General features: G+C 38.4%; 2 protein-coding genes across 4 annotated transcripts; one reads left to right on the top strand and one right to left on the bottom strand.

Annotated features, from left to right (window-relative positions):
* Window positions 1-29: 29 nt before the first annotated feature.
* Window positions 30-9,100, bottom strand: LOC100243902 (6,7-dimethyl-8-ribityllumazine synthase, chloroplastic). 2 transcript variants are annotated; one of them, XM_002280391.5, is made up of 8 exons: window positions 8,846-9,100; window positions 8,523-8,641; window positions 7,545-7,640; window positions 6,694-6,789; window positions 5,698-5,776; window positions 4,471-4,517; window positions 4,128-4,187; window positions 30-410 (listed from the first exon to the last, which is right to left on the bottom strand). In XM_002280391.5, the coding sequence occupies exons 1-8, from the start codon at window positions 8,973-8,975 to the stop codon at window positions 369-371; spliced, it is 669 nt and encodes a 222-aa protein (XP_002280427.1). In that variant the 5' UTR covers window positions 8,976-9,100; the 3' UTR covers window positions 30-368. The 2 variants fall into 2 exon arrangements, with proteins under 2 accessions (XP_002280427.1, XP_019075800.1); XM_019220255.2 differs by lacking the exon at window positions 4,471-4,517 and having other exon boundaries at window positions 353-410; window positions 8,846-9,092.
* Window positions 9,101-9,355: 255 nt separating this feature from the next.
* LOC100268085 (4-hydroxy-tetrahydrodipicolinate reductase 1, chloroplastic) lies at window positions 9,356-22,707 on the top strand. Of its 2 annotated transcripts, none has more exons than XM_002280366.5 (9): window positions 9,356-9,525; window positions 9,802-10,038; window positions 11,457-11,694; window positions 14,850-14,983; window positions 15,085-15,159; window positions 21,330-21,431; window positions 21,665-21,774; window positions 21,881-21,968; window positions 22,193-22,707. In XM_002280366.5, exons 2-9 carry the CDS (start codon window positions 9,805-9,807, stop codon window positions 22,259-22,261), a joined length of 1,050 nt encoding a protein of 349 aa, XP_002280402.1. In that variant the 5' UTR covers window positions 9,356-9,525; window positions 9,802-9,804; the 3' UTR covers window positions 22,262-22,707. The 2 variants fall into 2 exon arrangements, with proteins under 2 accessions (XP_002280402.1, XP_059593199.1); XM_059737216.1 differs by having other exon boundaries at window positions 9,446-9,668.
* Window positions 22,708-22,728: the final 21 nt, after the last annotated feature.

Here is a 22,728-nt window from a genome sequence, read left to right as displayed (position 1 = left end):
CCAGAAAAGAGTCTCTGGGATACCATCCATTTGTTAAAACCACAAAAAAAATTCATAAATATACATGCTCCAAAGTGTAATAACAGGTAGTTCAAAATTTTAAGCAGTGTAAAAGGGACTCCTGATGTCTAACACTAAGCATGCCCTCTTTAAGCGTCAGGGTAGTTTCATAGCTAGGACGATATTTGGAATGGTAAGCACAAATATCTGATTACTGTCAGGAATCCCCTTTGCTATTCACTGGAACTCTCAACATAAAGATACTCTGGCAGCATAGAAATGGAAGGTACAAGATTTGGCACACTCCCGGGGTAAAAGAAGATACTGAGCTGGAAGAAGGATTGCATTCTACTTTTGTTGCAGTATTGCTACTGGATCAAATGGTGCTCGAACAAAGATGCCATCTCAATCTGCAATACAAGTCAAAATAGCCATTAAAGGACAAAATCACCCTTTTGAATAAAAGAACTATTGAGAGACATCTAATCTTCCTTTTTGACCAACACATAGCATAAGGGGAAAATTAATCAGTCAAGCTATCTTCCAAATACCTGATAGCTCAATTACGTTCTTAATAAAGGAGAAATTTGCAATAACACCCACAGAGAAAGTACGATAAACAAAAGACTATAGAATCAGATGCTGTAACAGTCAGGAAATCAGGTCAGAACAAAAGAGATAACATAGAGGTCAAACTTGTCAGACAATGAATCCTAAAACACTCTTCTCATAACAAACAGGAAATTATTAAGATTATAAACTGCATCTTCAATTCAGGGTCCAGGAGAGGGAACTCTTGAGAACAGATCCTATGGAGCCTGTTGCTCAGAGGATTAGGTCAAAGGGCTAGGAGACAAGGTGACAACCTCTAAGTAATTAGAGACAAGCATGGGTATCAAATCAAAATGGCAACTCAAGAACTGTGACACAAGCAACAAGACCCAATCCACATGCACATCTCAGTATGTCCACATAGCAAAAGATGTTAATAATGAATGCTCTCATTACATACATGGTGGGTCCACTTGCTGAGGACACATCACTAATAGTTCCTCAAGACCTATTATAAGATAAAAATGTTCACAAGTAATAACATGTCATAAAGGAAAAGGGAAAGAGGCAAAGCATATACACAAACCATAAAGGCAAAAACCACACAATCCAAGAGAAAATAAAGAAAACACATAGCCTAGGCAAGTTATCCTAGAAAATTCAAAACCCGACAATCACTGAAACAAAATTCATTAAGAAAATCCTCCAGCATGGTGACCAGCGGTTTGAATTCTGAGATATCCTTATTAGAACCATCCATTGTTTGATAGTAAAAGAAGACCTCCAAAATTCCAGGACAAATGACACTACAAGAGAAGATCTTCCACTGGCTAGCCTGGTAATCTGGTATGAATAACTTGCTTTCAATCAGCCTAAAATTCAAATGGCAATCTTTCCATTAATTTTCTCACATGGAAAGGTGAGGCTTAACAAGCATTGATATGGAGAAATTTTGAAACTATCATTAGTTTCGCCTTGAGCATATTGCTCAAGAGTAGCCATTCACACATGATGGGGGTAACCATTTCCTTAAGGCATGAAATAAAAATGGGGTACAAAAGGAACCTACAACCAACAGGAAGTTCTATTTTGTCTCTCTTTTTTGTTGAGGCAAAACTTTATTATAGAGTTGGAAAAGAGCAAAACACAGTATGAATAAGATGTTCTTCAAATGATACAGAACAAAGCAGTAAAAACTGGAGGCAAAAGAAAAGGATGGGAAAAGTATGAACTTCCAGTAAATCTCTCTGCCGAAGGTGCCCTTCACTAAGCTAAGAAATATCAATTGCTCCACTAGTTACATGATAAACCAAGAAAGGCGAACCAATTTCCTAGACAATCACAAATCTTTCTCATCTAATCCCAAAATTTTTAACTCTTCAGTTCCCATATCTAACCTAAGAGATAATGCTAGATGAATCCCCTTCTAAGAGGATATTCCTCTGGCCTTGATTTCCAGTGCACCCTAGGCCTTCCAAGAGAGGCCTAATTAACCTTAATAGTAATACCATATCACATGGTAAACAAAAGGTGGTCCCTCCATCTGGTAGACTTTTTTACGGGACAAACCATATACACTCAAAATATAATGCGCACTAATATTGATATAATGAAATATCCTAGGACTAAAAGGCACAAAGAAAAGCCTAAATTCTTACAAATATAAGTTGAAATAACCCTTAATCTGGCATAAAGCATTAAAGCAGTTATTTCAAATTTCAAATGCATTAAGGTAGACCATCTATGAAGCAGAACATTTGTCCATTCTCCACTTGAAAAGTTTTAAAATGCATAATGAATTTTCTTTAGTAACTTCCCATTAAGCACTTGTGATAACTACTCCCACATCTCTCTCAAACGTCAAAATTCTTGCTTGCTGTGTAGGTCCTGAGCACAATTTTTGAACCCATATAGATAAAGAAAAATGAAGCATCAAGTTGAAGAGAGTGACTAATATAAACAAAAAAAATAACCATTTTATATTAGGGAATGGAACGCATATCTACGACCAAGGAAGAAAATATCGCCGAAATTAGGCGATATTTCAGCGAAATATCGGTGTGTCGGCACCCGCCAACACGACATATAGCACGGATATATCGCCTGGTCAACACGGGCGGTCAACGGTCAAAGCTCAAAATTGAGCCTTTTTCTTCCTGCTATTAGGGGGATTTGAACCCCCAACAAAAGGTTCAAAGAGCATCCCCTGCTCCACTAGGGCAAACGTGCCCTTTGATAAATAGTATGCACTAAAGAAATATATATTAAAACTTAGGATATAAATAAAATATTAAAAAAAACACTTTAAATAACAAATTAATTATAACTATTTAATAATTAAATGAAAAATTTTCATTTAATTGATTAATAAAAATATATCATAATTTTATTCATAGTATTTTTAATATTATTAATATATTAAAAATTTATACATTTATCATCATTTATTTTATAATATATCATAATTTTAATATTAAATAGATTTTAAAATTAAACATATTATAATCACAATATTATCATCAAATAATATTTTATATATTTTAATAATCAATATACACTTATCAAATTTATATTTTTTATTAACATGTACAATATTATATATATATATATATCAATTTATTAAAAAAAAAAAACTTTAAAATGTCTATTATGTTTTTAATTTCATTTCTAAAAGTTTTATTTTATATTTTTATAAGTTTTGATCAATTTTAGGTTTATGGATATTTTGTGTCAAAATATCCACCGAAATATATTATAATCAAATATCACAATATAATAATAAAAAATATTTAATATAATTTAATAATCAATATACACTTATCAAATTTATATTTTTTATTGACACGTACAATATTATATATACATACATTAATTTATTTAATAAAATAACTTTAAAATATCTATTATAGTTTAATTTCATTTCTAAAAGTTTTATTTTATATTTTTATAAGTTTTGGTCAATTTTAAGTCTACCGATATTTTATGTCAAAATATCCACCGCTATATCTCTGATATATCCGATATATCCGTAAAATCGAAATACCGATATATCCGTAATTACCGATATTTTCATCCTTGTCTACGACATGCCAAACCAAGGCATAAGCATATACCTTGTAAATGTTTTATACTTCAAGCAATTATCTCCAAAGCACTTTCTTTTAGCCTGGCTTTACATGGCCATCCAAACAACTCCTCAGGATGTAGGTTCATTTTTTGGTACTTTTTCTTTCTGCCCTTAGCCAGGAACAACTTGAGGCATTCTAATGCTCACCATAAAATTGTGCCATCTATTCAAACTCCTCAAGATGCAGGCTCATTTCTGGTATTTCTCTTTTCTTTCTGCTTTCAGTGGGGAACAACTTGAGATATTAAAATATTTGCTATATATGCATGAAGGATATCTCATCTTTTTAGCGCTCAGTTTTCAGAATTTCTTTTTTCCTAAAAAATAATAAATAAATAAGAAATAGTAACAATAAAAAGGAGATTCTGGTTCTGGCAATAAAACAAGTAAAAGCCAAGTCCATAAAAAAACAATCATGCATCATTCCATTATTCCAAAATCAACTTACAGCTGTCAAAGCAGCCTCTGCACCTTTATTCCCAGATTTTCCACCAGACCGATTTAAAGCCTGCAATAATCATCACAGGAATAGTCATAAATAGCATCCAAGCAAGATTATCCATGCAGCACAGCCATAGCCACCCAGAGAATAAATATTTTGACATTCAAAACTTGGAGATAAAAAGCAACAATAATCAAGGGGAGAAGAAATAAAACCAGAATTCAACAAACTAAGCCTACTCTCTGGGTTGAATTGTAAGAGAATGAAGCAATGCCCAGTGCTCCTATTGAGAAAAAAAAGAAGAAGCCATGTACCAAGTTCAAGTAATGTGTGCATAACAAGCTCTTACCTGATCCATATCATCACAGGTCAGGACACCGAATATGCATGGAACTCCTTCAACATCATAAAGAAAAATTCATCAATTTTCATTAGGAAATCAAATATATGCTAAATCTGAGACAGAGCAATGATAGAATGATATTAATTGCAATATCACCAACCAAATGGTAAATGTGCAATTGGAGAACTAAATTTATTAGAGCATGAGCTACGGTGCAGTAATTTTTTTCCCCTTCTTAATAGGAAATGTGCTATAATTTGTTTGCCACAGGCATATAACATTGATACAAGTCTTTCCCATGTTAAGTCATTCAGCCAAGAAAGGTAACATTATAAGATGGAACCCCACCTTCAGGGTAAGGCCAATTTAAAGATCCACATCCATGTTCGTTACTGCTGAAAGTTGTGAGATATGTGCCATCCATCATACACTTTCTTCTTTTTTTTCTATAGGACTTGTCCACCTTCTTTGCACTCACATGCTGCTATATGTCAGAATTAAATTACAGATGGTATGGAACTTGTTATTTTACACCCTTTCAATAACTTTTTCTAGAACCAAACATATTTTCAAGCTCACATTGGCTTACTCATCCCTCCCATGCACTACTTATTTATTTATTTTTTTTACAGGCAAAAAGAAAAATACATTAAAAAGGGCCGCCAAAATAGCAACCCATGGTATACAAAACGTATACAGCTACCACCAACAAACACCACGATAAACCAAGTTACAAAATAAAAAGGAACTAAGCCAGCCCACCCTCACCAAGGACCCAACCAATCTAGAAACCTAAAAAGAGTTAGAGGAACATCATCTATACGCCCCTTTGCTTCCGATCAAAGACAACAAATAAAAAGTTCACTTTTTAGACTTTGGATTGAGAGCTCTTCCCCCTCAAAGGCAATTCTATTTCTTGCCTTCCAAACTATTTGAAACAAACATAATGATCCCGCTCTCCACACCTTTCTGTGCTTCCTGTCCACAAATGATTTATGCCACCCTAATAGAGTCTCTCTTACCGAGTATAGTAGCACCCAAGACACCCAAAAAGGGCAAAAAGCAACTCCCACAAGACTCTTGTCTTTACACAATGGACAAGGAGATGAAATATCTGCATACTAGAGTCGAAATATTCCTAAATGATTGCAGATTTTGAATCCGACATCTACTATTTTCATGTGAAGGCCAAAAAAAAGTAATTTTGATACCAACCCTCAACTGAATACTAACCTGAATTCAGACCAGCTGAGAGCACTCCAGATGCTGCTGAATTAGCAACGGCATCATAGTGGGAAGTATCACCTCTTATCTACTGACAACAAAAATGGTTCATGGATTAGGGCCATCAACATGAACAGACTAGGCTCATCAAAGAGAAGAGAAAAACAAAAAAATACTTCCTGTGCACATGTAATGTGAAGAGATACAACAGATGTGACAATCGTAACAGTATGCACTGAACAGAAGAAGGCTTGCTTCAAAGGTGGATATGTTGAGGTCATGTTAACTAAAGCAGAGCCACAGAGGAGAGATGATGATTTAAAATAATACATGACAAGGATCCAAGATAAAAGAATTTGTGTGAAAGTAACTCGTGGGATCAAGATAATTTTCTACAAGGAAACAACAGAAGTATAACACATGAGCTTTCTACAAACATATGCTCAGTGCATTGGTTTTAAGATAGTGCAGAGTTTAAATATGATGAGGCTCTACATGAGCAGCCTGGTTGAAATAACTAGTGTTCTCTGCCATGGCTGCCACTGACAAACCCATTTTGTGTAGGGTCTAGATGACTTTATGCATGATGAGTTAGCATCATATTCAAGTCTTGTACTTAAAATCATAACTGCACAACTCAAGAGAATGGAGTAAGGGAATATGATCAACCAGAAGTGTAGGATTTTCTTAAGTAGAAAACATCAACTCATGAGATTTGATCTGAGACATTATATAACATCATGAAATGCATGTACAGGCACATGACAGTGTGTCAAATGGTAAGTCATTGAATCAAGAGAAGAAATGTATCCAACTTGAGATGATCGATTAGACATGCATAGACAGTTAGACCAGCACTAGCCTAAACATCTATACATTCTAGTCTGTAAAAATATGCATATGCAAAAAGGAAGGTGGCGAGCAACCAACATGACCAGATAATAAAAGTAAAACATTCGGCAAAGCTGAAAATCGTATTAGATTTTGTGAATAGACAGATCATACCACAGCTCCAATACACAAAATTGCTTGATATTTCTTAGACTTCCCAAGCCTTTCTGCAACAACACCAATTTCAAAACTTCCAGGAACCCACACAACCTGACGAAGAAAGAACAAAAATGATGAAACTTTGTCAAAACATAGCTGAACAAAATTAAGATTGCAGGAAAGTTTAACCATCAGAAGATATGAAATCCTTTGCACTTTTGCCGCAGTTGTCTAACGGTCTACCAATGAATCAATCCCAAACAATCACCTACAAGGCTATGACCGTGTTTTCAGAACAATGAAAACCAAAAGGCTTTCTACATGTGCAGTCCTAAGATTTGTGAGTTTGCAACCAGATCTGCTGATCTTTTTCCCCTCATTATTCAACTTTTAGGTTGTCCATAATCAAACCTGCATATAGGATTTTTTATTTTTTATTTTTTATAAGTAGAGAGAATTTCATATATAAAGAGGCGCTAAAAAAGCGACTCAAGGTATACAAACCTATACACCCACCACCAAAAAGGCCAAAGAAAAAACCTGCATATAGGATAACAGGCCAATATCTTTTGGGAGTGATGAGGCATAAAAAAATGTGATCCTCTGGCTATCTGATGCATGTAAAGGCATTGATAGACCAATAAATAGAAACTCAGCCTCTGAAGAAAAACAAGCCAGAGTTCAATCAGCTACAACATTAAGAGGAGAAGATGCCGAAGTAACTAAGAATCAAGGCTAAGAACACTATTTGTTATGTAACCGTAACAAACAGTGATAATAATAACAATAGACAACACACACATACATACACAGGCACTCATAACAAAGAAAAAGAAATGTTCTATTCACAGTTGGTAACTACTCACATCTATGTCTTCTTCTTTAACTGAATATCTCTTGAAAGTTTCCAAAGCCCCCTCTAACAGCAGCTTCGTCACAATCTCGTTAAACCGTGCTACAACCTTTGGAGTGGAAAATAGTATTGTGATCAAATTGCAACAATGAGAACCAATCAAATAAGCATTAAAAAGCATAACTTATGTGACGTATATAAAATATCAAAATAAATCTTACAACATATGTCATGCTTAACTAAGCTCTAAGAATCACACACCAAAAGAGCAAAAATAAGAAGCCAAACTAAAAACTTGAGGCTTCAATGTCCCCTATGAAATAAAAAAAATCAGTTTCCTCTTTAAACATATTTGAGCATTTTGCTTTTGGCTCAGTTTGGATCTTGGAAAGACCAAAACACTTTGAATCTCCCCATGTTTTGGTTACAGAAAATGTGAGAATAATTGAGGAAAAAGTGAAGAAAATATTTCCTGGGGTCAGCTTTTATTTTACTCTTTCCCTTTTTTTTTCTTTCCTTTCCTTCTTCCCCTTTCCTATCCGGAGTTCAGAGATCCATAGAAGGGTTACTTTCTCAAAAAGTAGAGGTTAAAGACAGGATCAAATGATAAATGCAAATACTACATTCTGACCTGGATTCATACTGGTATTTGGTCTTGCAGATGGCACATTAGGGCTCTTAGGCATAGTCAGATAAACCTTTTTTTTCTTTCGAAGTAGTCTTGATCCAACTTTGAAAATTAAAAAAATTAAAATTAAAAATTGTATTTTTCGAAATGCTCGAGGGCTATTTGAAACCAAAACTTGCTCCAACTTTTTCCTCCAAAAAAAAACCATTAAAGGTACTTCTAGATATATACTTTATTCGTGTGTTCACCAGCTGAATTTCTCAAATTCATAGTAAAGCAGTAACGGAGCTTCATGGAATCGCAAGCATAGACAGAAGAAATGAAAATGAAAGGCAAAAACTGGGGAGGAATAGAGAAACTGACCACAGCGAAGCGAAGACCTTCAGCTCTGGTAAGAGATCCCATCAAATGCCGAACAGCCGCAGTTTGTACAAATGAGCCACGATCCTTCAACTCAATTGCAATACCCGCTTGGCCAAATCCTAGAATTGGAATACGCATGGTTACTATGAAAGTTAATTCCCGTTTGGTTGCCAGGAAAAACAAGTAAAACAAAAATTTTGAACATTAGATAAGCCATGAATTACAAAACCTACACAAGACAAAACCAGTAACAATCCAAAATATTCGGGATAGAAAAAAACAAATCAAATGAATAAATGAGAAAAATAAAATAAAAAATCGACCTGTCATGGATGAGGAAAATGAGAGTGGTTTGTAAGATAACGATGAAATGGCTGGACGATTTGTGAGGGGTGAACATGAGCGGAAGGTGTGGGCGTGAAAGAGACGCTGAGCAGCAGGAAACGACGCCATTCGGACACCACTGCGGAGGAGAAGACGGAGATGGAGAACTATTCACTGCTTCAATGTGAAAAGGAAGAGCCCCAAATGGTTTCCGTCAATTAACGAAAGAAACTTAAACCGCAAAGCGAGAATTTTGAACGAAAATAGAAAGTCTTAAAGTGAAATTTAGAGGATGGTAAAATGGAGAGGAGAAGGTAAAGAGGAAATTACTTTTAAAAAATATTATTAAAAAATAGTTGTTTGAAAAATAAATATAAAAATATAATATTTTTCATTTTACACTTTTTTTTTTTTTTTGGAAAGAAAAATTCACTTGTCATACTATATTCGTTCTCTAAAAAATATAATATTTCTCTATATATATTTTATATTCATTAGATATCATTTTTTGTTTTTAATTATTAAAATGTTTCATTTTTTTTTCTTCTTTAAACACGAGAGGAGTATTTTAAAAGGCATTTATGGTTGATAATTTCTAAAAATTATCATTTCACAATCTGACAGCAGTCATCTCCACAGTCAAGCGGCCTCACTCCCGGAGGGCTGGGCTCTTTTAGAGGTAGGGTTTCTTCTTATTCTTCGATCTCAATCAAGGAGTTCCCCCTCTGGATTCCATTTCTTCTCATTTCATTCTCTCCGAATCCACTTCAATCCTTTCTTTGTCCTAGATTCGATTCCCAACCTCATAATTTCACCATAGCTGTATGTAGATTTCTTGGAACTGCCCGCATTTGTTGAATGGATGTCTTGTTATTGGCTTTTTTTAGCTCTTGTCAGTTTTGATGTGTTTTGTTTGCTCTTCGATTGATTAATTTTGTTGGTGATCTTCGCACAGATAATGGCATTGTTTCTTAGAGTTCCAGCAAACACATTTCAACGAGATAACGTAGCGCTGTTATCTGGAGGTAGAAGGCAGAATAGTACCGCGCTGTTCTCTGGAGGTAGAAGGCGGAGTAGTGCTGTTTTTGGAAGGCGGAGATCGGCAATCCGGATATTGTCCATGTCGACCCCACCAATCCAACATCTAGAAAAACCTTCGGCTGGTTCGCAAAACCTCGGCCTCCCAATCATGGTAACCAGGAATTGATGTATAATGTCTTTCATCTCTAACTGAATGCAGTATTTCACTCTTTCATGGCTTATAAAAAAGTACACTTTTTTCCCCCTTCCAATCGAGGGATCCTTTCCAAATTTACAGAAAATGATAAAAAAAAATAGTTAGGTGAACCTTCTCCAATATGCTGACGAGATCTACACATTGAAATAGTATCACATGAGCTTATACAATATAAAGCAACTCGTCACTCCAAAGGGGTTAACAGATCTCCTTCAAAAGGAAACCGAATCATCACTCCACTCCTTGCTATCCAAGCCCTTCTGATTTTCACACCGAATGACAATGGAGCTTAATAATATTGAGAAGAGTGTCCTTGAATGCTGTAGTAGAAGAGGCCTAAAATGAGAAATAGAAACAAATTAGAGCCCATGGCATCTCTGAAGTCCTTACTTACCCTAAGAAATCCTTGCATTTCTTTCCCGCCACACAATCTGAACCGTGGTGAGCAAAAGTGTGATATTGCATATCTATAGTTTCAATCTATTTATATAGCTACTACCAGTTATGGTGTGACCTTATTAGTCACATGTATGTAACTTTGGTATTAAGCTTTTTTGTGGGTAAGCTATTACTGGAAAAATTGAAATGCTTTTTTTCGGCATTAGGATTAGCAGTGTTTATGTTGAATTTTGTTTAGTTTAATGAGTTCGAATCCAATCTAGTGTGAAATGGCACAGGCCTAGCTAGCTGATGCATTGTTTCTGTCTCTGTTGTAAACTGAAAACTAATTTCTTCCCATTGTTTACAATTTTGTTGGTGCATTGAATAGATGTGAGATTGGATGGGCTTATTTTCCCCATGATATGCTGATCAGTATGAGACAGCTGTACATTTATCTGATGTAGTTAATCTGTCTTCTTTTTATGTGGGTTACATCTTTACTTTCTCTTTTTTTTTTGTTGTCTTTTTTTTATTCACACAAACAATTTGAGGAATGGCATGACCACGGGGCTACTGTAGCTATTTGTTGTCATAGTTGAGTAATTGTAGGTTTACAATAATTAGGAACAATGACCATCTGAGGTTCTGATGACATCTGGAACACGGATGGAGGACATTATGAAATTCTGCCATTACAGTTTCTCCAATTAAAATCCTTACGCATTTAATGTTACCAGACAGTAAAACAAGTAATATCTTGTTAACAAATTAGATCATTGTTCCCATAGTTGGTTGCCCCAGTTGCATTGCTCGGTAAGTCAATTACCAAGTTGGCATATTGCCTGGTTTTCTTCCTTTGTCATTGTCCATTGCAGCAATGCGTTTAGTCCATGCTGTCACTCTTCATTTCTTGACATAAATTTGATGTTTTATCTGTTCAAGAAGTCTAGTTGATGCATCTAATGCTTTGTGGTTACTGTGATCTTTTGCAGGTGAATGGTTGTACTGGAAAAATGGGGAAGGCTGTTATCCAAGCAGCCGTTTCTGCAGGACTTCACCTTGTTCCTGTATCATTTAGCTGTGCAGAGGAATCTGGCCAAACTGTGGAAGTGTGTGGAAAAGAGATTAAATTGCATGGCCCATCTGGAAGAGAAAACATTCTTGCTTCTGTAGTTGATGAATATCCAAATTTGATTGTGGTGGACTACACGGTGCCTGATGCAGTGAATGGTAAATATTCATGGATTTTTATTCTAAATGGGGTGAAAGCAAATAGATTTTAGCTGTATGTTGTTGTCTTAAAGAGAGAAGCCTTTAGTAATAGAATGATTCAGAAAAAAAATAAAAAAGAAGCTATTGTATACCCATTACATTTTGGCTTATTTCATTTATTTATTTTTTGATAAGTTTGGTTTATTTCATTTATTAACTTTACATTGATAAAATAGGCAAAATAACTAAATTTATGCCATAGAATCGAGAGATGACAGTGTCTACTTTGCTGCTCTCACTTGTCTCCTTAACAGGATAAAAATTGTATATTGTTGTATGTGTTGCTGAAATAGTATATATGCTACTATGCATTGGTATGGGTAGGAGCATTGAGCCCCCCACCCCACTCCATTTTTTGTGATAGGCAAGTAGTGAACATATATTAAAGACACCTAAGTAAAAGGTGCAGCAACATATGCAAGGTGTATACATACGACACCCACCAAAGGCGTGCTTATAAAGGAGAAAAACACAAAAATAAATCTCCCTCTCCTTACTTTAAGCCGAGCCAATCAACAAAGTCAATCATTGACAAAGAATGGTCGCCTATTTACGCTCTAATCCATTCCAAAAAAAGTACTTATGAAATAGGATTTGATTTTCTTATCTGATTGTTCCGAATCTTCAAAAGACCTCATGTTCCTTTTCTTACATAGCATCCAAAACAAGTACAAAGGGGGCAACAATCCAAGTTTTTTTCCATTTTTTCCCCATGAAAGATGCATGCCAACTCAAAAGATTTCCTCTTATCATGGAGTGCATCACCCAAACAACTCCAAAAAGAGAGAAAACAAGTTGTCACAGGATATTGGCTTTAGGGTAATGGAGAATTAAATGATCAACCGATTCTTCCTCATTTTTGCACATGTAACATCAATTAGGTTGGCTATGTGGAAGAGACAATACATATCCAAGGAAGGGAGGGCGACTCTAATTCGAAGCACTTTGTCAAATTTACCCATTTATTTTATGTCCTTGTTGCGCTTGCCAAGCTCAGTTAGATAGAGACTAGAGCAAATTCAAAGGGATTTTCTTTGGGGAGATGGTAATTTGGCGTGAAAGCCACATTTAGTAAGATGAGAGTTGGTGTGCTTAAGTAAGGAGAAAGGGGGTGTGGGGGTCCAATGTCTATCCAATCTCAATAAGGCTCTTCTTTGTAAATGGAATTGGCGTTTCGCAAATGAGAGAGAGGCCTTGTGGAATCAAGTGATTAGAGGGAAGTATGGGGAAAAAAGAGGGGGATGGTGCTCTCGGGAAGTGAGAGAGGCGCATGGTGTGGGGCTTTGGAAAGGAATAAGGATGAACTGGGATTTTGTGGGCTTTAGGATTTTATTCCTTGTAGATAATGGGCGAAGGGTGAGATTTTGGAGGGATAGATGGTGCGGGGATTCCCCTTTGTGTGTGTCATTCCCTTCCTTGTTTGCTTTGTCTATTGATAAGGGAGTGTGGGTGGCGGATATCTGGGACCCCTTGGCTGAGGGGGGTTGGGGGGGTTGGAATCCCTATTTTTCAAGAGTCTTCAATGATTGGGAGGTGGAGGAGGTGGAAAGATTATTGGAGCGGCTTCATGAGAAGAGAGTGTATGGAGATGTGGATGATATGGTGCTTTGGACTGAAGCAAAGAGTGGAAAGTTCTCGGTCAAGTCCCTCTACCTTGCTCTAGAAGCGGGCTGCCCTTCTTTGTTTCCTTCTAGCTGCATTTGGAATGTGTGGGTGCAGCCCAAGATTAGCTTTTTTGCGTGGGAGGCTACGTGGGGCAAAGCCTTAACCCTGGATCTTATTCAGAAAAGAGAATGGGCCTTGGCAAATAGATGTTTTATGTGCCTTGAGAAAGAAGAGATCATAGACCATCTTCTTCTACATTGTACAAAAACAAGGGTCTTATGGGATTTGCTCTTTAATTTGTTTGGGGTGTCATGGGTGTTGCCTTCATCAGTTAGAGAGACTCTCCTTAGTTGACATGGTTCTTTTGTGGGCAAAAAGTGCAAGAAGGTGTGGAGAGTAGCTCCTCTTTACATTTTTTGGACGGTTTGGAAGGCAAGAAATAGATTGGCCTTCAAGGATGATGTGTTGTCAATCCAGAGGCTCAAATACTCTTTTGTTCTTTCTCTTTGGTCAGAGGCCAAGTTGTTTATAGTTGATTGCCCTCTAACTATAGTTAGTTTTATTGATTGGTTGGGTTCTAATTAAGGTTGTTTGTTGGGCCAGCTGGGTGTTTTTCTTCTTTTTTGGCTGTTTTGGCAGTGGGTGTATGGGTATTGTATACCTTGAGTCGCTTTTTTGGCGCCTCTTTTTATATTAGATCTTTTCTTACCTATCAAAAAAAAAAAAAATGTAACATCAATTAGGTATTTTCCATCCTCTCCTCTTAAGTTGATCAATTGTTAAGATCCAACCTCTAGTTGCTTCCCATGCAAAGAATCTCACCTTCATAGGTGCCTACAGATTCCAAACCATGTTAGAAGGGAAAGGCTCACTTCTTTCTCACGCTAAAGAATGGTAGAAAGCACAAGAAAGAAGTGAGCCTTTCCCCTCTAACATTGTTTGGAATCCATGGGAACTGGTGAAGGTGGTGCATGGGGGTCAGATCTTTCTTATGCTAATGATTGAGCATTGGAGCCTTTTACTTCAGAGAATGAGGATTTGGGGACATGATGGCATGTTTCCAAGGTATGTCATGGCACTATAAACTATAGAAATACTCTGTACATGATAACATTTAGTCTTAGGGCTCAAAATATATATGGTTGAGCAATCATGTTTAGCTTTATAAATTTACATGATTTACTAAGGAAAGAATTTGTTGGCAAGAACTCAATCACTACCACATGGTGGAACGTAATTAACTTCCTGAAGATGAAAGAGGAAATCTAGAAATGCCGAACTAGAATCACTGAACTTTGGTGTTGCACAATGTCCAATTTGTTCAATTTTTTTAAGTGAATCTGTGAATTGCATACTTACTTTTTCTATGACCTTAAAGATTAAGGTTATGGATATACCATTCAGAACCAAAAGGAAAAATAAACTCTTGATTATGACATTTCACTGATGATCTGTTTTTTTGAGTTTATTATGTTGAATGTTTGTTGCTCTTGTTACATGTTATGCAGATAATGCTGAACTATATTGCAAAGTTGGTGTGCCCTTTGTAATGGGAACCACTGGTGGGGATAGGGAACGACTGTATAAGACTGTAAAAGATTCAAATGTTTATGCCGTAATATCCCCACAAATGGGAAAACAGGTGATCAGAATTCAATAGCCTCAAATTGGTTGTAATGTAGTGTTACATTGTGGTTCTGGCACCTGAGTCCCAATTGATCTTTGTTTTCTTGGTTTGTTCAGGTGGTAGCATTTCTTGCAGCCATGGAAATCATGGCTGAGCAATTTCCTGGAGCTTTTTCTGGGTATTCTTTACAGGTATTTTTCCTTTTTATTTATTTTCTGGAGAAAATATGAAAATGCTCCCAAGAAGTTCTTCAATCTGAAAAGAACCCAAAAAAAATGAGTTCATCCAAAAAGCCATAAAACAAAAGATGCATTAAAAAAAATTGTTTCCCTAGTCCATTTAAGTGGGTTTGGTTTTTTTGCAGTGGCTAGTGAGAGAAAGTACACCACTTCCCAAAGAAGGAGCTTTAGCTCATTCCCAAGCCTATCAAAATCTAACAATGAAAGATTCTCATCCCCGGAAGAAACATCTGAGAAAGAAAACTTGCATTAATTCCAAAAGAGACTTCAAATAGAGATCTTTTAGCTTCATAACATAACTAATAGCTCAATTCCTTCATTCCTTTGATTCCGCTATTCCTTTGAATACCACTCAAAAGAAGTCACCTTTATAAACTTTCAGCTTGCACTTCCATTGAATCATGCCAACTCAATTTCGGGTCTCCTTCACAAAGAGAGGAAGGATCCATGAAATGCTAAATATAGCAAAAAGCTGCAAGCTACTTCACAATGCATAAGAAGATGGTTAGCTGATTCCATATCATGCTTTCACATGTGCACCAGTTGACCATTGTCTCCCTTAGAATCAATAGGAAGGATCTTCTCCCAAGTTGCTTCCCAAGGAAATAACCTTACTTAGAATGTATAAAGGATCCTAACACCTTCCTTGTTGGATGAGAATAGGGATTTGTCAGAAAAGGGCATTGTCAAAGGAATTAAGTAAAATGACCAATCTTAGACCACCTTCAAAGCAACCTGTCCTCTCGGTCCTCACTGGCTTCATAATCCTGAATAAAAGATAAAAATTACTACAAAAACTCCAGCTCCTAATCAGAAAAGCGAGTAATGAACCTTGAATTCCAATGGTCACAGCTCTTTTCACATGCCAAGAATCTGTTATTGTTGCTGCTCAATTGGCTGCAATAGGATCCTACAAATCAGCCTCTCCTCATATCTTATTGTACATGCACATCATGTGTATAAAATTCTGATAACTACTATTCATATATTGTAATTGATGTCATTAACAAAGATGGTTGTGTTTTGTTGAGAGAGAGAGAAAGAAGAAAAACCTTAATTCTCATTTATGTAATGTCTACTTACAATTGAGAGATATATATATACAAGGCTAGGAGTCCTAACTACCATACATGTGACCTATATTAACAAGGAAAGATAATATACTATAAATACATTATATTCAACACTCCCCCTCAAGCTGGAGCATATACGTCATATGCACCAAGCTTGTTACAAATATATTTAATCCTAGGACCTCTGAGAGATTTAGTGAAGATGTCTGCTAGTTGATCATTTGAATTGACAAAACTTGTAGCAATACATCCTGATGCGATCTTCTCTCTAATAAAATGACAGTCAACTTCAATATGCTTGGTCCTTTCATGAAAGACTGGATTGGATGCAATATGTAATGCGGCCTGGTTATCACAGATGAGTTTCATCTGTTCATCCTTTCCAAATCTCAACTCCTGAAGAAGATGTCTCAACCATATGAGTTCACATGTTGCCAAAGCCATAGCTCGATACTCGGCTTCAGCGCTAGATCTGGCCACTACATCTTGTTTCTTACTCTTCCAAGATATTAGATTACCTCCAATAAAAACACAGTACCCTGAAGTGGAACGTCTATCTGTGGGTGAGCCAACCCAATCTGCATCTGTGTAACCAACAACTTGAGTATGACCTCTATTCTGGTACAATACACCTTGGCCTGGTGTACTTTTGATATATCGAAGAATACGGATTACGGCATCCCAATGGCTATCACATGGTGACTGTAGGAATTGACTAACAACACTCACAGGAAAAGAAATGTCTGGACGAGTAATGGTGAGATAGTTCAATTTACCTACGAGCCGTCGATATCTCCCGGGGTCTCCTAAAGGCTCCCCCTGTCCTGGTACAAGTTTGACATTCGGATCCATAGGTGTGTCTACCGGTTTACAGTCTAACATACCGGTTTCTTCCAGGATGTCTAAAGCATACTTCCTTTGGGAAAGGACCACACCAGAACTGGATTGAGCTATCTCAATTCCCAAGAAATACTTGAGTTTCCCCAAGTCTTTGGTCTGAAAGTGGGTAAAAAGATGTTGCTTTAGTTTCTGAATACTATCCTGATCACTGCCTGTAATGACGATGTCGTCCACATAAACAACCAGATAAATACACTGCCCCAAGGAGTTATGATGATAAAAAACTGAATGGTCTGCTGTACTGCGAAGCATGCCAAACTCTTGAACAACAGAACTAAAACGGCTAAACCATGCTCGAGGAGATTGTTTCAAGCCATATAGAGAACGGCGTAACCTGCACACTAAACCAGACTCCCCCTGAGCAACAAAACCAGGAGGTTGCTCCATATAAACTTCCTCGGCAAGATCACCATGAAGGAAGGCATTTTTAATATCCAACTGATAAAGAGGCCAAGAACACATAGCAGCCATGGAGAGAAGCAAGCGGACAGAAGCAATCTTGGCAACAGGTGAGAATGTGTCACCATAATCAGAACCATAAACTTGAGTATAGCCTTTAGCAACTAAGCGGGCCTTAAGGCGATCAACCTGACCATCAGGACCAACCTTAACTGCATAGACCTAACGACAACCAACTGTAGATTTACCAGAGGGTAAAACAACAAGATCCCAAGTGCCATTAGAGTGCAGAGCAGCCATTTCATCCACCATTACCTGTCGCCAGCCTGGATGGGAAAGAGCTTCATGGGTGCTCTTTGGAAGAGAAACAGATGATATAGCAGAAACAAAAGCAGAATAGGGTGAAGATAATCGATGATAACTCAAAAAATTGTAAATAGGATGAGGATTACGAGTAGAGCGAGTACCTTTCCGAACAGCAATGGGTAAGTCATTAGGAGAAGGCAGAGCCGGGGCAGGTGAAGCCGAAGGGATAGGAAGTGAGTCAGCAGGTGCCTCAGGAAAAGGGAGAGGAGCAACGACACGAGGGCGACGATGATAAACCTGAAGTGGTCGAGGGGGCATAGCATCAGGTGGGGAGACAATGGGAATGGGCAAGACTTCAGAAACAGGAAGAGACTCAGAAGTGGTGGAAAAGAATGGTGAGTCCTCAAAGAAGGTGACATCAGCGGAGATAAAGTATCGATGAGTCTCAAGGGAATAACAACGATAACCCTTCTGAAGTCTGGAATATCCCAAGAAGAGGCACTTCATGGCTTTGGCGGAAAGCTTGTCTTGTCCAGGAGTGAGAATATGAACAAAGCAAGTACAACCAAAGACACGAGGAGGAAGGAAATAAAGTGGTTGGTCAGGGAAAAGAAGGGAGTGAGGAATCTGATCGTGTAAGACAGAGGAGGGCATACGATTAATCAAATAACAAGCGGTAAGAACAGCGTCCCCCCAAAAACGAAAAGGAACGTGACTATGGAGGAGGAGAGTACGAGCTGTCTCAACAAGATGTCGATTCTTGCGTTCAGCTACCCCATTTTGTTGAGGAGTATGAGCACAAGAAGACTGATGAAGAATCCCATGATGAGACATAAACGAAGTAAATTGGGCTGAAAAATATTCCTTGGCATTGTCACTGCGTAACACACGAATAGAAATATTGAACTGGGTTTGGATTTCAGTATAAAATTTCTGGAAAATAGAGAATAACTCAGCTCGATTTTTCATTAAAAATAACCAAGTACATCGAGAATAGTCATCAATGAAAGTGACAAAATACTGAAATCCTAAAGTAGACGCAGTCCGACAAGGACCCCAAACATCAGTGTGGACAAGCTCAAAAGGAGACTTTGCCCGATTATTCAAACGCTTTGGGAACGAGACACGAGTATGTTTCCCAAGCTGACATGACTCACACGGAAGCGACGACAAAGTGGAAAAACGAGGAACCATCTTCTGGAACTTGGAGAGACTAGGGTGGCCCAGACGATTGTGAATGAGGAGAGGAGCATCAGTGGAAATGCAAACTGCAGGAGATGAATCTAAGGTGAGGTGATAGAGGCCTTGAGACTCACGTCCTATGCCAATCGTCTTCCCCGTACTCCGGTCCTGCAAGGTCACAAATTTATCAGAAAAGGTAATAGAACAATTAAGAGTACGAGTGATTTTGCTGATGGAAATAAGATTAAAAGGACATTCAGGAGTATAAATGACAGAAGTGAGAGGTAGAGAAGGCAGAGGAAGGGCCAAACCAATACCTTTAGCCACAGTTTGAGAACCATTAGCTAAGGTAACAGTAGGTAAATTAGAGGTAGTAGTAATAGAGGAGAAAAGATCCTTATTACCAGATAGGTGATCAGATGCTCCAGAATCTAGAATCCAGGGTCCAAGAGAAGATGTGTGGGTAAGGCAGGCAGAGGCATTACCAGGCTGGGCAACAGAGGCAATAGAAGCCTGAGATGTCTGAGATGCGGAGGAGCTCGGAGGCTGAGGCAGCGGAGAATCAGAGGACTGGGCCATATGGGCAGTGCGAGGAGGTCTTCCATGTAACTGATAGCAACGATCGCGAGTGTGGCCAAGTTTATTACAATAGGTGCAATGAGGACGTTGGCCTCTACCTCGGGTACCACTGCGTCCTCCTCGAGAGGTAGTTTGAGAAACTAACACAGAAGAATCTGAAGCGCTATCAGATGGCAAAGTCTGAGTGGACGAGATACGGAGGAGGCGAGCAAACACATCATCCAAGGACGGAACTGATGAACTACCAAGAATCTGATCACGAATAGGCTCAAGATCCGGACGGAGACCAATAAGAGTAAGGACCATGAAGAACTTGTCAAGCTGTGTTTGTTGAGCCCCAACATCAGGAGTAAGAGGCATCACAGTCAAGAACTGCTCTTTAAGAGAGGCAATCTGACCAATATAAGTAGATAAATCCAAGTCCTGTTGGCTGAGATGGACAATAGCAGAAGCCACCTTATAAAGACGCTGGATATCATTCGTGTATAATCCTTTGGCCTGAGTCCAAAATTTAAAACAAGTTTTATAGGCCTGAAGATGAAGAAGAATCCGGGGATCAACCGATTGCCATAATACACTACATAACTGTGCATCTATCTTCCTCCACTGTACGCGGTCAACCTCAGGGATATCTGCCTCCTGGGTAACCAAGTGATCCTCATATCCTTGACCCATAAACCAAAGTTCAACAGAGGCAGACCAGGAAAGATAATTTTCACTGCCAACCAATTTCTCTGAGGTAATCATAGGAGATCCAGAGATAACAGAGGTAAAGATCTGATTTTTGGTGGTCATATTCACGTATTTGGATCGAAGAGAGCCCTAATACGGCTTCAGATTGCGGCGTGGCACCACCGAAAAAGGGAGACGGCCTCAGATCGCGACGTGGTACCACCAGAAAGGTAGAAGAACACTTCCCAAGGCACGTGCAGGGATTGGGGTGGAGAGAAAGTAGCCGGAACTTCGCCGGAAAGGCTGTTTGGAGGGCTGACGGAGACAAAAATCCCCAAAAGAGGTACGTGCAGGGCTCGGATGGGAGAACCAGGTAGGTAGGGATGCTGGTCGGCGGCAGACGAGGCTGGAGGAGGAGGCGCGTCGCCGGAAAAGGCCTCACGCGCCCTCACGCGCCGGCGCGTGAGATGCAGTCGCCGGCCGGAAAATGGCGCGTGGCCGGCGCGTGGATCCTCTTTTGGTGCCGGTGCCTTCACAAAAGTTGGAGATCTCCTCCAGGCGCTCCTTCTGGTATCGTCGGTGTCGGAAAAATAGGTCGCCGGAAAAGTTCGCCGGAAAGTTCGCCGGAAAATTTCGCCGGCGGTGAGTGGTTTCTAACGACGTTCCGACTGACCGGAAAGTATTGGGAGATGGGGAAGGTGACCGGAATGAAACACGGTCACCGGAAGGTTGCCCGGAGTTGATGACACGGGAAACAGGAAAGAATTAGGTTTTCTTCCCTAGCTCTGATACCATGTTGAGAGAGAGAGAAAGAAGAAAAACCTTAATTCTCATTCATGTAATGTCTACTTACAATTGAGAGATATATATATACAAGGCTAGGAGTCCTAACTACCATACATGTGACCTATATTAACAAGGAAAGATAATATACTATAAATACATTATATTCAACATGTTTCATTTAGTTGATGTTGATGGTGGTATCATGTGATGCATTCCCAATTTCAGGTGATGGAATCTCATCAAGCCAGCAAATTGGACACATCCGGAACTGCCAAGGCTGTCATTTCATGCTTTCAGAAACTGGGGGTGCCTTTCAAGTTGGATCAGGTGTGTTGCTAAGGACATTCATGGTTCATTGTAGTATCGGTTTCTGTCTGTAATTATCATGAAAGACCAACATGGAATAATTGATGATCCCTTTGTTGAAGCTTTGATTTGGATAGGTGCCAACTAAAGTGAAACATATGTATTCTCACATGGATACACATACATACTGAATTGCTAGGCATTTTTTGGAGCTTCTGGTCTTGTCCTTAATCCTCTTTTGACATGTTTGTCAGATTCAACAAATCCGGGATCCCAAGCAACAAGTTGAGATGGTGGGCGTCCCAGAGGAGTATCTGAATGGTCATGCATTCCATATGTATCATCTGACATCGCCTGATCAAACGTAATCTGATGAGCAACATATGTATTATCATTTATTTACTTTTGGATTTGGCTATCAATTTCTTATTCCTTCCCAGCTAGCAATCATGACTAGTTCTTGTGTGCAGAGTTTCTTTCGAGTTTCAGCATAATGTGTGTGGTAGGTCGATATATGCTGAGGGTACCATTGATGCTACAATTTTCCTTGCCAAGAAGGTACCTATCCTTTCCTTCATCCCTGCACTACCATGCGATCTTTCTTTTCCAGTGCTTCACTCAAAGTGATAACAACCATAATGAAGCAGACTCGACAATGTTTAAACATTCAACTCTCTCCCTTCTGTAATATCTCCTTGTTCTATACACCCCTTTGGCACAAATATGCAGACTTGTAACACAGCATTATCCTACTGGTGCTGTTTGATTGTGGTAAATTGCAGATTCAATTAGGCACAGAGCAGCGGATCTACAATATGATAGATGTTCTGCGGGAGGGTAATATGCGATGATAACTAGGCCTGGATGCAGAAGTTCTGTTTACTACAAGTCATACTTGAGCCTGGGGTCTGAACTTAGAAGTTGTGACTGCTACCAGTTACAGTTGAGCTTTGATTCTGAATGCAGAAGTTTTGTTGATAATCAGTTGATACTTTTAACTTAAGATGTTTGTGTTTTTTTTAGTTGAGTAGCAACAGGCAGGCAATTTTGGATTAGTTATTAAGAGCTTGAATCTCCATTTGTTGTCATTTGCTGGTAACTGTGAGGATCAATTGAAGAGCATGATTGCAGCCAAGTGATCCAGACTGGAGGAAAAGCCACATATTGTTGTCTGAAAAATGGGGTTTACACATGAGCCATCTGTGGTATGGTCAGTCTTATGGCTCAAGCATGAAAGAATTTGGACTGGGGGAATAGACCCTCTTCTCAATGATAAATCATATGGATTATTCCAGTACAACTCCCATCACTCGTTGGT

The sequence above is a fragment of the Vitis vinifera genome, chromosome 5 (genome assembly GCF_030704535.1).
Source record: "Vitis vinifera cultivar Pinot Noir 40024 chromosome 5, ASM3070453v1".
Lineage (NCBI taxonomy): Eukaryota > Viridiplantae > Streptophyta > Magnoliopsida > Vitales > Vitaceae > Vitis > Vitis vinifera.
Note: the sequence above shows the minus strand (reverse complement) of the source record. Positions and strands in the feature narration are given on the sequence as shown.

Excerpts from the sequence above, each read along its gene's own strand:
- LOC100268085 (XM_002280366.5), top strand. The coding sequence starts at position 9,805 with ATGGCATTGTTTCTTAGAGTTCCAGCAAACACATTTCAACGAGATAAC. Across the intron at positions 10,039-11,456 it reads ACCTCGGCCTCCCAATCATG|GTGAATGGTTGTACTGGAAA; the intron begins GTAACCAGGAAT and ends GATCTTTTGCAG. Across the intron at positions 11,695-14,849 it reads GGTGCCTGATGCAGTGAATG|ATAATGCTGAACTATATTGC; the intron begins GTAAATATTCAT and ends CATGTTATGCAG.
- LOC100243902 (XM_002280391.5), bottom strand. The coding sequence starts at position 8,975 with ATGGCGTCGTTTCCTGCTGCTCAGCGTCTCTTTCACGCCCACACCTTC. Across the intron at positions 7,641-8,522 it reads AAGGTCTTCGCTTCGCTGTG|GTTGTAGCACGGTTTAACGA; the intron begins GTCAGTTTCTCT and ends TCCACTCCAAAG. Across the intron at positions 4,188-4,470 it reads CCTGTGATGATATGGATCAG|GCTTTAAATCGGTCTGGTGG; the intron begins GTAAGAGCTTGT and ends TGATTATTGCAG.